The 15812-nt window shown below is 37.7% G+C and overlaps 2 protein-coding genes across 12 annotated transcripts; one reads left to right on the top strand and one right to left on the bottom strand.

Annotated features, from left to right (window-relative positions):
- Positions 1–720: 720 nt before the first annotated feature.
- Positions 721–4085, top strand: LOC137944703 (putative pentatricopeptide repeat-containing protein At1g69350, mitochondrial). 2 transcript variants are annotated; one of them, XM_068790424.1, is made up of 3 exons: positions 721–3117; positions 3335–3400; positions 3851–4085. In XM_068790424.1, the coding sequence occupies exon 1, from the start codon at positions 846–848 to the stop codon at positions 2616–2618; it is 1773 nt and encodes a 590-aa protein (XP_068646525.1). In that variant the 5' UTR covers positions 721–845; the 3' UTR covers positions 2619–3117; positions 3335–3400; positions 3851–4085. The 2 variants fall into 2 exon arrangements, with proteins under 2 accessions (XP_068646525.1, XP_068646524.1); XM_068790423.1 differs by having other exon boundaries at positions 3323–3400.
- Positions 4086–4857: 772 nt separating this feature from the next.
- On the bottom strand, positions 4858–15503 carry LOC137944218 (pentatricopeptide repeat-containing protein At5g14770, mitochondrial). 10 transcript variants are annotated; one of them, XM_068789814.1, is made up of 10 exons: positions 15309–15503; positions 11670–14829; positions 10665–10771; positions 7902–8006; positions 6085–6299; positions 5937–6008; positions 5749–5826; positions 5566–5656; positions 5229–5295; positions 4858–5115 (listed from the first exon to the last, which is right to left on the bottom strand). In XM_068789814.1, exon 2 carries the CDS (start codon positions 14776–14778, stop codon positions 11734–11736), a length of 3045 nt encoding a protein of 1014 aa, XP_068645915.1. In that variant the 5' UTR covers positions 14779–14829; positions 15309–15503; the 3' UTR covers positions 4858–5115; positions 5229–5295; positions 5566–5656; positions 5749–5826; positions 5937–6008; positions 6085–6299; positions 7902–8006; positions 10665–10771; positions 11670–11733. The 10 variants fall into 10 exon arrangements, with proteins under 10 accessions (XP_068645915.1, XP_068645916.1, XP_068645914.1 ...); XM_068789815.1 differs by having other exon boundaries at positions 5937–6005; XM_068789813.1 differs by having other exon boundaries at positions 5937–6040; positions 6156–6299.
- Between the last annotated feature and the right edge of the window lie 309 nt (positions 15504–15812).

The raw sequence follows: 15812 nt of genomic DNA, 5'->3' as shown, positions 1-15812 counted from the left end.
CCATGTACGTGTCGAATACCATGATCAACAGGAATGCTGCTGTTACCACTCTCCCAATCGTCAAAGGAATCAACCAATCGTGTAGGAAACCGATGCCTCCCTCCCATTGAATTATTTTTGTTTCTTTTGTCCTCCGAACCTCAAACCGACTATCAAACAGTTCCAAGAGGCGTTGGAAAGGCAGAGGAAGACTCACAATACAGGGTTTCATGGGTTTTGGGTTTTGCAGCTTCTGAGTTAGTGCTTTGCTCGAGTTGGGTATACTCGATACTCGTCAAGACTAGAGAGAGAAAACAGGCCTAGTTTTACTTGTGCGAAAAACGGAACCTTGATAACGGAAGTTAATTGATCAGATTGGCAACCTTCAAGTGATCGGATGGCTAGGCTTGTCCCCATTGAGAATGCTGGTCGCTGTTGGCTAATGGCAGACTGCGAAGATGAACGCGAAGCTGCAGAGTTCCCACGGAAAATTGATACTTTGAAACCCATATAGAGGCCGTGGCTGAACACTCTTGCCGTTCAAATCTTCTGTGGCTCGTAGATAGATTTCTGTCATCGAACTTTTTGCATATCCTCATCTAGTTCATCCGTTTTTATCCTGTTTTCCTCTTCATAGGAGCCAGAAGTAAAATTCATGGTTTTTACTTTTTCTTTTATCACTTTCAAAGTAGTCAGGACTCGGAATCCGTGGCTTCTTCAAATCCGATATTACCGATTTGATGAACTCCCCGTGGTGAGACTCACGGCTGCTGCCATTGTTCGACAATATGCCTCAAAGAAATTTGGCATTTCAAGCAGTACCCACTTGACGAAATTTTGGCAATCTACAACGACCCATCCATAGCATGACTGCAAGAAATGTTATCTCTTGGACTTCGACTATTTCTAGCTTGGTGAACAGTCGTAGATATGTTGAAGCAATTGGGTCATTCAAATCGATGCTTTTAGCAGGGAAAAGACCTAATTATGTGACGATTGTTAGCGTTGCTCGAGCAATCAGCTTGGTGGATTCAGAATATCTTACACGTGAAGTTCATAGCTTTGTGATCAAAACGGGGTTGGATTTAGAAGCTTCTGTAGTTACTGCTATCTTGGGGCTTTACTCTGTTAATGCAATAACAGATGCAGTTCGGCTGTTTTATGAAACCCCCAGAAAAGATTTGATCTTGTGGAGTGCTATGGTCTCAGCATGTACAAAGAGCATGAGCTTTAAACAAGCAATTGAGAAATTTCGGGAGATGCAATATTTTGGTATGCTACCCAATAATGTGACTGTTGTTAGTGTTCTTCCTGCCTGTGCTCATCTTGGGGCTCTAATGTCTGGCAAAGAGTTGCATGCATTCTCCATCAAGCAAGAATTTTATTCAGATACTAATCTTCAAAATGCCCTAGTAGATTTCTACTCAAAATGTGGAAATTTGTACAGTTCAGTTTTTGTTTTTGATAGGATACCACAGAAGGACTTGGTGTCATGGAACACCATCACTCGTGCGTGTTTGGAAAATCAAAATCCAAGAAAGGTATTGCATATTTTCAAAAGAATTGGAACTTCTGATGTAAAACCTAATGAAATCACAATTCTGAATGTGTTGCTGGCTTGCCCAAAAACGAAAGAAGTTCATTTTGGATTGGGTTTGCATTGCTTTATAGTTAAAAGTGGATTATCTTCTTCCATATCTGTTGGAACTACACTTTTAATGATGTACTCAGGTTTTGGAGAGGTAGATTCATGTCGACATTTGTTTGATATTCTCCATCCCAAAGATGTTGTTGCATGGAGTGCAATGGTTTCAGTTTATGCTCAAGCAGGAAAACCAAAGATAGCACTGAACACTTTCAAACAGATGCAGTCAGCTAATGAGAAGCCAAATGAGATCACCTTTGTAGGCTTATTACAAGCCTGTTCATTGATGGGAGCTGAGGAACATGGCAAAAGCATTCACGGCCATGTTTATAGAAAGGAGTACAGCAAACATCTCTTTTTGAACTCAGCTCTGATTGACTTCTACAGCAAACTTGGGCGGCTAAGTCAAGCGAAAGCAGTGTTTGATCACATGGACTCAAAAGATCTCATCTGTTGGAGTTCAATGATTAATGGCTATGGTATAAATGGGTGTGGTAGAGAAGCCCTTGAAGCTTTTTATAGCATGTTACAGCAGGGTTGGAAACCAAATGATGTTGTTTTTGTCTCAGTTCTCTCTGCTTGTAGTCACTGTGGTATGCTAGATGAAGGATGGAAGTGGTTTAGTTGCATGAAAGAGTATGGTGTTACTCATAATTTGGCACATTACTCTTGCATGGTGGGTTTGCTTAGCCGCCAAGGATCAATCAATGAAGCTATGCAAATGATCAAATGTATGCCCATGGAGCCTGATGCCACTGTATGGGGAGCATTACTTGCAGGTTGTAGAGCAGGAAATGTTGAAACTGAGGTTATGGAACTAGCAGCAAAAGAACTTATAAGATTAGACCCTAATAACATGAGTTACTATGTAATTTTATCAAACTTATATGCTGATCGTGGCCTTTGGGAAGATGTTGAGAGGCTGAGGAAGTTGATGATGGAGAAGAAACTGAAAAAGACTTCTGGGTATAGCTTGGTTGAAATCAATTACTAAAGTGGTTCTCTGCTGTTTTATGTTTATTCATAACTTAATTGTAACAAAATGGGTCATCATTGAAATTCTTTGTTGGGGTGAAGGGACCCAAAGATCCATGGCATTGCCCATGGTCATAATCTTCTGTGTTGCTCACTGTGGGTTTAGTAGGTCTCATAAAACTGTATTCTAATTGAAGTTCTTGAAAAAGATTGAAACTGTAACGTGTGAGTTAAATTCCCATTAGTCTAAGCACTGTAAAGTGTAACTTGTTTCCATTAGTTCCATTCAATGGGAGAAAGCAGTTCTTTCTAGTTTATTGGAACTGAGAAACAGTAACTGTAGGATTTAAAGATATTTGAAAGCCCCACCTTACCTGTCTTTTTATATTCTCCTCTCTGCATTATGTCCTCTCCAGCTCCTCTCTCCCTCTCTCTCTCTCTCTGGTTCATAATGAAAGGGGGAGTCCTGGAAGTGCTTCTGGTGAATGCTGAAGGCCTCAAACACACCAGCTTCTTGGGTACTCTCTCTACCACTTTTAACTGTTGAATTATCTTTATATGTTCTAACACAAGTTTTTGAATTATCACTAATTAATTATAATATTTAGACACTTTTGATTCACAGAAGTGCTCATTTTGGAACAGCTTAGGCTATTCTCTGTTGTATCTTCTTTCGGTTCTTAATTCTAAATCAAAAGGCTAATGAGTGATTCTGATTGAAAGATCTGTTATTAGGGAGCTCGGGCTACTATGTGGTTCTGCAACTTGGGAAGGAGACCCGCACAAGCAAAATCACCTCAGGTTTGTTTCCTTTTCTTTTTCTTTCAAGCAATGTGCAGAAATCATAATGATGCCATGAAAACTAGGAGCTCCGTTTGGAAGACACAGGGGAGTGAATATTTGAAATGGGTGTTTTTGTCATCAATACTCGCTTAGAGTTATCTCAAGACAATGTTTTCAGAACCAAAAGAAATTCTAAACACAGCTTCTCCTCCATTTCTGTTGATTCATATCAAATAGGCCATACATTCATGGTGATTCATATCGTATTTTGAGGCCGATTACAAATACTTGGGTGTAATTTTCAATCACAATCCTTTTCATCCTTCTTTTTCTGTGCAATCAATTGATTTGGGAGGCCTTAATCATCCAAAATAATTTTTTCCAATCTATTGCTGGTTCATATTGACAAATCAGAGCAATATAACCTATAATATTGAGAGATTTATTGATGGAAAATTTCAAATACAGGTAATGGAAAGCAAACTTGCTGGAATGAGAAATTCTCATTCAACTTATCATTGCCGGATCGGCGGTGGAGTTCGACGCAGTTGAGCTTGAGGATCTTGGAAAGGCATAGGTTTGGGGAGGATGAAGTCTTTGGAGAAACCATGTAGGCATCTCCTTGAGTAACCTTACTTGCATTTGCTCCTTACTGTGCAGTATTGTTTCACTGCATATGAACTGTTTCATCATTTTTTCTCAATTTTGGACAAGACTTTCAGTTTCAGGTGAAACATCATTTCTTAAAATTTAATCTGATTTTCATGTGATTTTACCAAACTCTAGTAAAAAATAAAATTGAAGAAAAGTAAAATCCTTTTTACTGATAAAAACATAATAATTTACAAAAAAAAAAAAAATGGATGATTACCATTAAAAGATTAATTCAAATACCTGTTTTTTGCCCACCGGTCTTAATTATCAGTTGTAACAAGGTCTAAATGCATTATTTTTTGTGTTAATGTGTTCAATGAAAAGTACAGTGTAAAAAACTTTCTTGTGTTAGTGCGCATAATAAAAACTTTAGTAAAAAGTGAAGAATGAGTTTATTAATAAAATACTTTGATAGGATTTAACTTTATTAACATAGTTTTATATAAATTTTTAATTATCAAAATAAGATAAATAATTTAAATTTGTTAAATAAAAATTAAATTAATTAAATATAAAAATAATATACCTAACTAAACATGGTTACTTTTATAATGTCTAGACACTTGATCAAATTCTTAATTTTAGAATATCTAAATTATCACTCTTACATTAATAATTTAATTCAATAATTACTAAGTAAAATAAAAAAAATTAATTTAATTCATTATAAAAATAGAATACTTAAACAAAAATGTTTACCTTAAATACTCGATCAAATTCTTACTTTTACAATATCTTAATTTATCATTCTTAAATTAGTAATTTAATATAGTATTAAAAGTCATAAAAACAATAAATAAATAAATAAATGAGGTATTTTATCAATAAAATAATATGAATATTTCCATTAAAATGTTCAAATGTACTAACAGGCCCTAAAGGCTGAAATGTTCTGTTGGTATTTGCAAATTAGGGTTCATCTTGGAGGGCTCCTGATTGAAGGACATGAAAGAGGTCACCTCGAACAAATGCCAGCTCCCTACAACATTGTGGTTGAGGATGGTGCCTATGAAGGAGAAGTCAAAGTTGGTCTCAGATTCATAGCAGAAGTATGTATACCTCCAGATATGCATCTACACCTGCAGGTATTGCAACTTGCAGGTTCACTAATTCTGTAGTTTTGCAGGGTGAAGAGACACAAATGGAGAGAAAAGAAAAGCCTAGGGCAGAAAACCCTCCAAACTCTATTTACCGCACCATCTTCAGTTTGGTGCAAGTCCCATGGCTGAAACTCTATTTTTTCCCAAATGTAGCAAAAGCTGCAGAGACCCAGAAACAAAAGTAGAACCAGAAGATTAGGTTAAGCTTTGGTTGATTTGATCTACTATGAATCCATGCACAATTCTACACTGCGCATACCAATATTGAGGTCAGCTTAAGAATGTAAAAGGGCATGCAGAATATGAGGAGATCAATCCAATTTTGCTCTTCAAGTACTTTGCATAAATATAATATGTTAACTAAAAAGTCCTGCATGCAATCGGGTCCTACTGAAAATTTTCAAGTAGTAAAAGTAATGATCAATGTACTTCCACGTTTTGGTTCTTCAGGATGTTAGATTTCTGCAGCAACTCCTATGATATGGCTTTCTTTTCTTCTTTCTCAAGTTTTTTCTGTATTCTGGAGAAATTCGAAGGATCAAGAAATGATTTCATTAAATAGATTAATACAATGTACTGAAACAAATGAAAGAATCTCTATAAACCACTTACCCGGCCATAAAGCTATTCCCTCCCTTTCAAGGAAGAGATAACTTCACATTGACACCCTATCTCAACCAATAAAGGTGTCTGCAACAAGAACCAATCATCATTAGAAGCAATCCTGCCAGAAAAAAAGGGTTGAGATATTAAGAGCTCATCCACATGCATCTAGATCTGCATTCACTTGAAAGGCCTACCTGATATGTATGTACCGAGTACATCAAGCACGTATCTGCTTATTGATTTTTCTGTTCTCCGTTCACGGCCTTCTGCAAACATTGTAGTCAACCCCGACCATGACCTATTGAACGTGTGGGTAAGGAGGTGCTCAGATCAACCTACTACCTTCATAGATCATTCCGCCAGAGAAAGCGACTTTTTGTACATTTGGGTACGGAGGAAACGTCATTTACCACCTCTAGGAACTCAGCATGCAACCTCTGGTAGTGGCCTAAAGAATGTGAGAGTTCAAGTGAACCATTGCTTACCATACCCCGTAGGCAACTGCAGAGATGCTGAAGACCATGCAGTAGTGAACTTGCGATTCAGACGGTGTCTTCCTGCATCATCAAGAAATGGCTTTCTCAGCTCAGACTGCAATCTAGGTAACTCAAGAGAGAAGTGATTCACCTCAACTAGTTCTTCAATAATGCTTCTTCAGTTTTTTCTCGTTCTGATTTTCACTTAAAAGTGTCTAGAACTTGGGAAGATAAGTTGCACTTGCTTCCAGCAGAGCCATGCAATTTCTCTTCACTTACTTTTTTAGCAACTATACATTTTCTGACCTGTACATCTTTAATACAGATCTTGCAGCAATTACATAATAACTATGAAACCGATTTTTTTTTTTTACACTATCCCCACTTTGGCTCCTAAGAAAATGAGAGATAGGAACAAACGAGAAATGGCCCATTGTTTTAAGGTTTTTATGATGTTGAAGGACATTGTCAAAACACACTAAGTTTTTCTTTTTCCTTTTCTTTTGTACTGACTCAATTCCTCCATTACACCCACTAGGTTCAGTAAAGTGCAAGAGGCAACTTTACTCTCAGAGATACCAAGCTTCAATAAGTTGAGAGAACAGAGTTAAAGAAAAAAAATGCACTAAGCAGTGCATAAACAGGCAGATCAGAAACAAACAAAGGCTTACAAATTCTAATACAATAATAAGATGGCCGGTTCTGCTGCTGTTATATGCATCTCTCAACCTTAACTTCATGCACTAAAATTGGTTCTAATGATGGTATTCAAGTACAAAAAGAACCCACATGATTAAGGATATGCATTTGTTTAATCAGCTTGGATCAGGTGAGTACATGGATTAGTGCATAAAGGCCTATTCACTATCATCTTGGTAGAAAAATATGCCTAGTGTAAAGTATGAAAACATTTGACATATAACGCTGCCACATATTTACTATATTTCAGAGACTAGAGAAGTGAAAACTACTCACTGACTACAGAAAGGTCTGGTAAACTTGCACCCTAGTATTTTAGATGCAGCTAGACCCAATAGAAACCCAAAACACCAGCTAATTTTCCATTTTCACACTTGGCCATTTTAAATCTCAATCTTCCCAATATAGAGCTCCATCCTTTTTATGATCATTATAGATGAAGCCCTATCTGCCCAACATGGTAAGATTTTTTGTGAAATGCTTGACCTCAAGATTAAGCAGATGATTAAATATGAATAGTATCTTCCATACATACTAAATTCCATAGTTCATTCTTAACTAGACAAACTTAACCTTTCAAACCACGTTTTGTCTTATCACTGATGCATATCCAATTTTGGGAATGCTGGTAAAGTACATATGAATATATCTGATGTTCAAGTAGCTGAAACAAATATGCAATTCATTACTTGAACTGCTCAAAGCAACACATACCTTTCCACATACAAAAAGTCAAGGACCTGACTGACAGGCCATTATTCTGAAACCGACTATCACCATAATGAAAATATGCAAGTCTTAATGTCTTAAACTGTTTGCAGAAATGGCACACAAGATAACAAGAATGAAAGACTGTGCCACCAAGGTACTAATATCTGGAAGTTGGATGGATTTTTGCAAAGAAGAAAATCAAGCACGGGAAAAGGGACGGAAAGAAGAGTAAAAATATTAGTCTCTACTCAGCAGAGAAGTAAAAAAATTTACCTCGCTCACTTAAGTTTGTGTATGTCAATTGCCTAAGCAGATGTCCTCATTCCTTTAGATAGTGTCCGCATCCCACAGCTGAAACCTACTCATCAGGAAGGATTTCTGCACCAGTGTTGGAGTTAATCAGAGCCAATTAGACATAGGAATCTTAAAAGAAAAGTTAACTTCAAAACAAACAATACATACTTTATATGATGCATTTAGAGCAGTGCAAAACAAAGTGGACTTCAACATCAGGAGGACAAAAAAAAAAAGACAAACAGATTTTTTTTTCTTTTTTATGAGGGGAGAGGGGGATTAATTTTACTAAACTAGAAGAGGGCATGGTCGTAAAATTACTCAGTGCCACCACCTTCTGTGCATGATCTCTCGTAGAATGTTTTCTATTCCATTCTTGTTAAATACCACAAAAATGGCTAGAATGACTAAATTTCGAACGAACTACCCCTTCTTTAGGAACTGGCCACCATGGAAGAAGAAGCAATAGCCAAAATTTGTCACAAAGACAGCAAACATCAAGCCTGAAGGAGCAGCAGAAAAAATGAAGTCACAACAAGAAATCTCTAGGACACTAGTAAGCATGTCAACTCAAACATGCAGGGGTACTAGAGTCATTAAAAATATACTCTTTAGAAGAATTGGGGCCTCCATTTCAAAAAAGAAAAAGAAAAAAAGGAATTAAAGCCTGTCCATGACAAGTTTGAAGGAAATACTTTTAAGGAGTTTGTTACGGTCCCAGATCTGACACAAGGATTCGTAGAAGAAGACGAAGATCAAGCCAAAGGGAAGCTTGAAAACTCTGGAGCTTGTTGAGGAGAACTCTAAGCCTGTTTACACTAGAATTAACCTAATTCTCAATACTTCAATGCTTCAATGCTTGTGTTTCTCATTACTCTTACCCCTTAAATAGGGTTCACCATATTAGGGTTTACAATAAAATATTCTAAAAATACCCCTATAAATAAAATATTAAAAAAATATCCCTATAAATAAAATATTCCTAAAATACCCCTGTAACCTAAAACTGAAATAAAATAAAGTAAATTAAAGAAAACAACTAAAATAATAATGTTATTGCATGCATAACATTACACCCCTTGGAAGACGAGTTTGTCCTCAAGCTCGAAAGCAGTGTCTGCGCAAGTGTCAACCGCGGTATCGGAGAGCCTCCAGCCAGAGAAAGATTTTTTTTTCCCGAGTTGGCCTGGGTTGACTCGGTTCTGGAAGCCCGGTCCCACGCGCGACTCAGCTTCCTGCGCTGATCAAATTTTCCTAACTTAGGAAAATTTGAATCGGGAGTCATCTTCCTCCTTCGGCGGAAATTTCGCCAACGGGTCTTCTGGGGAAATCGGAAATCTTCCTCATCCTCATGCCGATCCTCGGCTCCTTCCCTCACGGCACCGACTAAGGCGGGCGACAGTCATATGCCGTCCTCACGGCACCGCATAGTGTGGAAATTTCGCCGACGGAGTCTCCTGCTGCTCCGGCGGTGAACAACAGCCCTTGGAGGCTTCGCCGCTTGGAAATTTGCCGAGACAGAGTGCTCGCAGAAATATTTCCTGGTCGGAATGGCCGAAAAATTTTCCCTCTCCGGTTCGGAACGGAGTGTGGTTTGCCGTGAGCAGGGGAGGTTTGATTTCGGCTTTCCCATATCCTTCTCGGCGATTTCCATGGTTTCCAGTGTCGGATTTGAGGTCGCCCCCAAACCTTCGGCAGGTGCTTCGGCCGGTAAACAGGACGAAAATTTTGATTTTTCCAGCCCGTGGTTTGTTTCCCCGTCCGAGACTTTTGCTGCTTTCCCAATTGTGCTTACGTTCTCCGGAAATCAAATTTGACGGGGCCGTCGCTGGAGTTTCCTGCTCGGCCGGGACAGCTTCTTGATCGACTTTGGCAGCGAGATCCCTATTAAATGTAGAAACTTCAATTGCAGTGGAAGATTCATACGATGCGTGTATTTCTCCCATATCTTTGCATATTTTTTCCATTCTTTGCAAAGATTTTTCCAGTAAATTGCGTACCTTGTCCGGAACAATCCATTCTTATGGGGAAATTGAATAGCCCATTGTGTTCCTGCTCTGATACCAATTGTTACGGTCCCAGATCTGACACAAGGATTCGTAGAAGAAGACGAAGATCAAGCCAAAAGGAAGTTTGAAAACCCTAGAGCTCGTTGAGGAGAACTTTAAGCCTGTTTACACTAGAATTAACCTAATTCTCAATACTTCAATTCTTCAATGTTTGTGTTTCTCATTACTCTTACCCCTTAAATAGGATTCACAATAAAATATTTTAAAAATACCCCTATAAATAAAATATTTCTAAAATACCCCTGTAACCTAAAACTGAAATAAAATAAAGTAAATTAAAGAAAAAAAATAAAATAATAATGTTATTGCATGCATAATATTTAATGTTATTGCGTGCATAACAGAGTTTAGACTATTTGTGTCAGAAACTTCCAAAAGAGTTAGTAAATGTGTATGCTGAGCTTGCCTATGAACTGGAGTTAACATGGTGGAGATGCTCAAAGCAGAAATACAAGAAACGAAAGATGGCCATTTTTTTTAAAGGTTAATACTCTGGCAGATAGCTCAAGAAAATGAAAACATAGGCAATTAGAATCCAAGTGAGAAGCATTGGATTACTCTGACCATCGTTGAGGATACATTAACCAAAAGCAATATCAATTTCATTTATGTGAGAATCAACAACAAACAGAATAGACCATTAATGAATTTTTTTAAGAGAAAACAAAATTACTTGGTTCAATGTTGGATCAAATAACCTAGAGTCCATCCAAGCAAACCTGACAAAGAAAACTTCACTGTAATGCCCGCTTGTACTAATTGCCGTTCTTGCTTTCCAAGCTGTGAATGAAAAGGCAGAAATTTCAGAACCAGAAAATTATCTGATTGTGCTATTCCACAGAATATATCAGCAGCTCAGTGTAACCAAGAGAGAATAATGTCCTTCAAGGTTAGAAATGCCAAAGTAAAATGGATAAAAAAATAGAGAGTAACCAAATACAGCCATATTTTTTTGGCTAATCCTGAGGACAGCAACAAGTTTGGGCCTAATTCCAGATATGTCTAGTTTGTTGTATTTCCAATAATAGGCAACAGAACCCTATCCGAACTATTTATAAGAGCATCACACCCTTCGTCACTCCTATTTTCTCAACTTTTTTAAAATAAATAATTTTATTTTAAAAAAGTTTATAAATGCCAAGAGAGATAACTGAGGGGGGGGGGGGGGGGGGGGGGGGGGGGGGGGGGGGGCATCCTTGCCCTTCTTCATAGCATGGACAGAGAGCTCTTTTCATGGAGGGGGAAGTCATGAGAGAGGAAGCAAAAGCAGGGGCCTTGCCCACTTTTTTCTCTTAGAGTGGAAGAGAACTAAAATGCAGGGAGAGCATGATGCTCTTCCCTTCTCTCTCTATGCAGGAAGAGTAGTCAGAAGGGGGCAGGAAATTGAACCCTCCTCTTTTTCTTTTTCTTTTTGATAAAAACTCTCCTCTTTTCCAAAAATATGATGAACAAAGAAGTGGACCCCCCTCTCTTTAATTATATGACTTTTCTAAAAATTTATATAAACGAAAAAATAGACATTCTACACAACTTCTAGTCTCGCTAATTTTATCCATTACATAGAACTAACAACAATTTCATTTCATACAGAAAATTTAAATAATGGCCAAAACTTAGACTTATATTTGGAAATCCACTTAAAATGGAAGAGTAATTAAAGATGTCAAAAAACATATACCACAAATTGAGCAAAAATGGGTCAGACATCTTCGTGATTCGATATAAGTCCAATCAAACATAATTCATTTGAATGGCTGTCTCTTTCTTTCTTCATAAGTAGACCACCTTCTCAATAATTTCCGTGCCTCCGCCTTCTTCCCAGGTTTTGCAAAGGCAAAACCAAGACAATCAAGGGTGCTTTGACATGGAGCATATCCCTTCGCATTCATTTCTCCCAACAACCTCTTCACCTCTACTTCATTTGATAATGCACACCAGCCGCAAATCAAAATATCATATGTTGAGGAATTAGGTAGAACCCCTCGTCTCTGCATCTCATTCATAAATTCTCTAGCTTGTTTCATCATACCCGCTCTGGCAAAACAACCAATGAGTGCATTATAAGTTCCTACTCTAGGTACAAATCCTTTTCTCACCATTTCACAGTATAAGCTGACAGATTCCTTCTTATTACTCTTCTTAGCATGGCCTGAAACCAAAGCTTCATAACTGACAGCATTTGGGAGGACATCTCTGCTTTCCATTTCTCTGATCATTTCACTAGCCTCATCCATTGACCCTGAATCTGAAAGCCCCCAAAGTTGCGAGTTGTAGGTCATGACATCTGGAGAAATTCCTTCAACCAACATCTTTCTATAGAAAATATGGGCCCTCTTCAGAAATCCACACTTGCAAAATCCGTGAATAAAAGCATTATACGTAATTATATCTGCTCTAATTCCTCTTTCTATCATCTCCTCCAACATATTTGTAGCCTGTCTAGTCAACCCAAATCCACATAAGAATTTAATTACACAATTATAAATTGTTACATCAGGTTTAAGGCCCATCTTGAGCAGCCTCTCATACATTTGAAGGACATTAACTGCCTGATTGACCTCAGAACCCCCACGAAACACTGCTTTTAATGTAGAAGAATTTGGACAAAGCCCAGATACTTCCATTTCATTCAACACATCAGCAGCCTTTTGCCACTCCCCTGCCTCACATAGACCACCAATTAGTATGTTGTATGTGATTATATCAGGGGACAACCCGTTAGTTTTCATTTCATTTTTCAATTCAAAAGCCTTGTCCAGATTCCCCTCTCTTAGATGAGCATTAATCATTGTGCTGTATGTAACTTGGTCAGGATCAAAGCCTCTGCCTCTCATCTCTAAATAGACTGCCTCAACTTCTGACAGCTTCCCAGATTTACAAAGACAATTAATGAACACATTATAAGCTACACCATCAACTAAGTTTCTTTCCATCATTTCTTTACCAACTTTGAAAGCTTTGGATGTCTCACCCATTTTGAAGAGGCCATCCATAAGGGAAGTGTAGTTTACACAATCTGGTGACAACCCTCTTTGTTTCATATCTCTAAATAAGCTCTCTGCATCCTCCATCCTTCCATTTTTTCTCAATCCATTTACAAGAAAATCAAGTACATAATTGTTTGGCTCTATGTTTTTCCTCTTTGTCATTTCCTCATATACATCAAAAGCCACATCTATTTTACCTTCTCTAAGGTAGCCATTAATTAAACTACCATATGTAACAACATTTGGTGAAATATGTTTAGCTTCCATCTTCTTTACAACATCAATAGCTTCAACAAACATACCCTTTCTTATATACCCATTAACAATGGAGGTATATGAAACAACATTGGGATCCACACTGATCCTCTGCATTTCATCTAAAGCAAATTCAGCACCTCTCAAGTCTCCTGCCTTGCTGCGGCCATCAATTAATGCAGAGTAAGTGATATGATTTGGAACTAAAGGAAGATTTGAGATTGTTTTAAATACATCCTCTGCTTCACCAACCTTTCCTGCCTTGAAAAAACCATCCATCAAAGCTGTGTATGAAACCAAATCAAAGACAATGCCCCGAACAACCACTTCCTTCAAAACAAGTAGTGAACAAATTTCTTTCTGTGCTTTAAAATAAGTGTCCATCAAGACAGAGTAGCAGACATGGTTAGGACATACGCCCTTGTTCTTCATCTCCGCAAAAAGCTTTAGACCTTCAGCTACCTTACCACTCTTGCACAGACCAGCCATAAGAGATGTATAAGTAACAACATCTGGCAGTAAGCCACTCTTAATCAACTCATCATACAATAAAAATGCTCCTTCCAGTTGGTTCTGCTTGCAATATCCACTTATAAAGGTAGTGTATGTGATAAGATTGGGGTTCAGATCTGAACTACCTACAGCATTCTGACCAGAAATAGGGTCAACCTTTCCATGACCCAATGTCTCACCCATCAAATATTGAGCTGCAGTAAAGTCACCAACTTTACAAAAGCCACTGATCAGACTATTATAACTAACTGTATCTGGAGAAATGCCTTCCTTTTTCATCTGTTCCAGTAAGTGAAGTGCCTCATTCATCTTCCCTACTTTAGAATATCCATCAATTAAAATATTATAACTGAAGTGATCTCGACAAGGCACACCAGCATGAACCATAGATTCCAACAGTGAATTTGCAGCTTCCAACAATCCTTTCCGACAGAACCCCAAAATTAAAATATTACAACTAATCGTATCAAACCCAACCCCTCTCTTCACCATCTCTGACAAAAACCCATAAGCCGTTTCCACCATTAAATACTCACAAAAACCCCTCATTATTGTATTGTAAGTAACTGTCTCAGTTTCTATTTTTCTGATCAAGTACAAAGCAAATTTGAGATTGCCTATTTTACATAATGCATCAATGAACACTGTATGAGTGAAAATATTGGGAATTCTGTTGCGAAGATGCATTTGTGTGTAGATAAACTGCACTTCAGAGACCAAACCTGAGCTGTTGAAACCGTACAAAATTCGATTCCATAAGTACAAATTTGGGTTGAGATCATGTCTCATCATTGATACAAATGCCTTTGAAGCATCTGAAAATCTCTTGCAATTTAAGTAGAGCTCTATTAACGTACAAAAGAAGGAAGAGTACAGTTGGGCCTTTGACGGAGGGATTTTTTGGTGGGTTTCAAATACATATTGGGACGTAAACATAGAGGGAGGTTCTGGCGGGAGATTTAAGATGGAAAAGAAAGACTTAATGCACAAGAAGGGACTGAACTTTGAGGGCCGTGTCTGGACTTTCAACATTTTCAGCGGAGAGATATGAGAATGGTTTTTCGTAGTGGCATTAGGCTCCACCTAAACAATCATGACAGTTGTTCACATGAGAGATCAATTTTGAGCATAACACAAAATAAATAAATGAATAAACTAAAAAAAAGAAGAAGACCCAGCAGGAATGCAGTTCAGGAAAACTTCCAAAGTCAACCATAGAAGAATCATGGAATCCAAACTTAACGACTGTAAAACAGAGAACACATAACGACAAATAGCTCCAAATACCAGGCCTCCCCACAATATAATAGAAACAACAGAAAGCACTCAACCACCGCTCAGTAAATTCTTCGCTACAAACGAAGAGAAAGTCCCAATTGAGGTGTGAAATTAACAAGTCACAAAAGTTTTTCAGAGTAAGTAAGAATTAAACAAACAAAATAAAAATCAAATTAAGCTCATGGAAACCCCAAACAAAATAAGACAGAGAACGCATGCGCGCATTTGAAATTGAGAAGCAGAAACCCAAAATAAGACATGAAGAGAAGGAAATGAACAAGTACCCGCCATCAAGGCCAGGAAGAAGTTAAAATATCCGATACAAGAAACGAATAAGATGCGGCACTTTCGGATCAGTTTTCCATTCTCACTCTCGTTTCTACCTATCTATTGGAAATTTCTCCAAAATTTCACTTTTTTCTCTCGGCCAATTCCTCGACATTGGTGAGAAAGAAGATGGAGGGATCAAGATTAGCATAAAGAAGCCACACGACTGACTAGAGCATCAGAGATTCAGAGCAAGGAGCTGAAATAGCAGTCGATCGTTTTCTCTTTCTTAATCGCTCCCACCCACAACAGATATTTTAATTATTCGTACACCCCTAAGAAATAATAAATTATTTAAACCCCCAAATTTTAATTTTAATTTTCTCTCACTTGTTCTCTTCTTTCTTGTATATCCTTAGAAAATTTAAAATTTTTCTAGGGAGTTTAATTGAGGGAGCCAACAAAGCAAAATAATCCCATGTAATTTTAAAATATGGAGCCAACAAAAAAATAATTTCATC

This window comes from Aristolochia californica, unplaced genomic scaffold (genome assembly GCF_029961685.1).
Source record: "Aristolochia californica isolate CCGP_79_NKW_82.1479 unplaced genomic scaffold, dmAriCali1.0.hap1 SCAF_11, whole genome shotgun sequence".
NCBI classification, from domain to species: Eukaryota; Viridiplantae; Streptophyta; class Magnoliopsida; order Piperales; family Aristolochiaceae; genus Aristolochia; species Aristolochia californica.
This window is presented reverse-complemented; position numbering and strand designations above follow the sequence as displayed.

Excerpts from the sequence above, each read along its gene's own strand:
- LOC137944218 (XM_068789807.1), bottom strand. The coding sequence starts at position 14,778 with ATGTTGAAAGTCCAGACACGGCCCTCAAAGTTCAGTCCCTTCTTGTGC.
- LOC137944703 (XM_068790424.1), top strand. The coding sequence starts at position 846 with ATGACTGCAAGAAATGTTATCTCTTGGACTTCGACTATTTCTAGCTTG.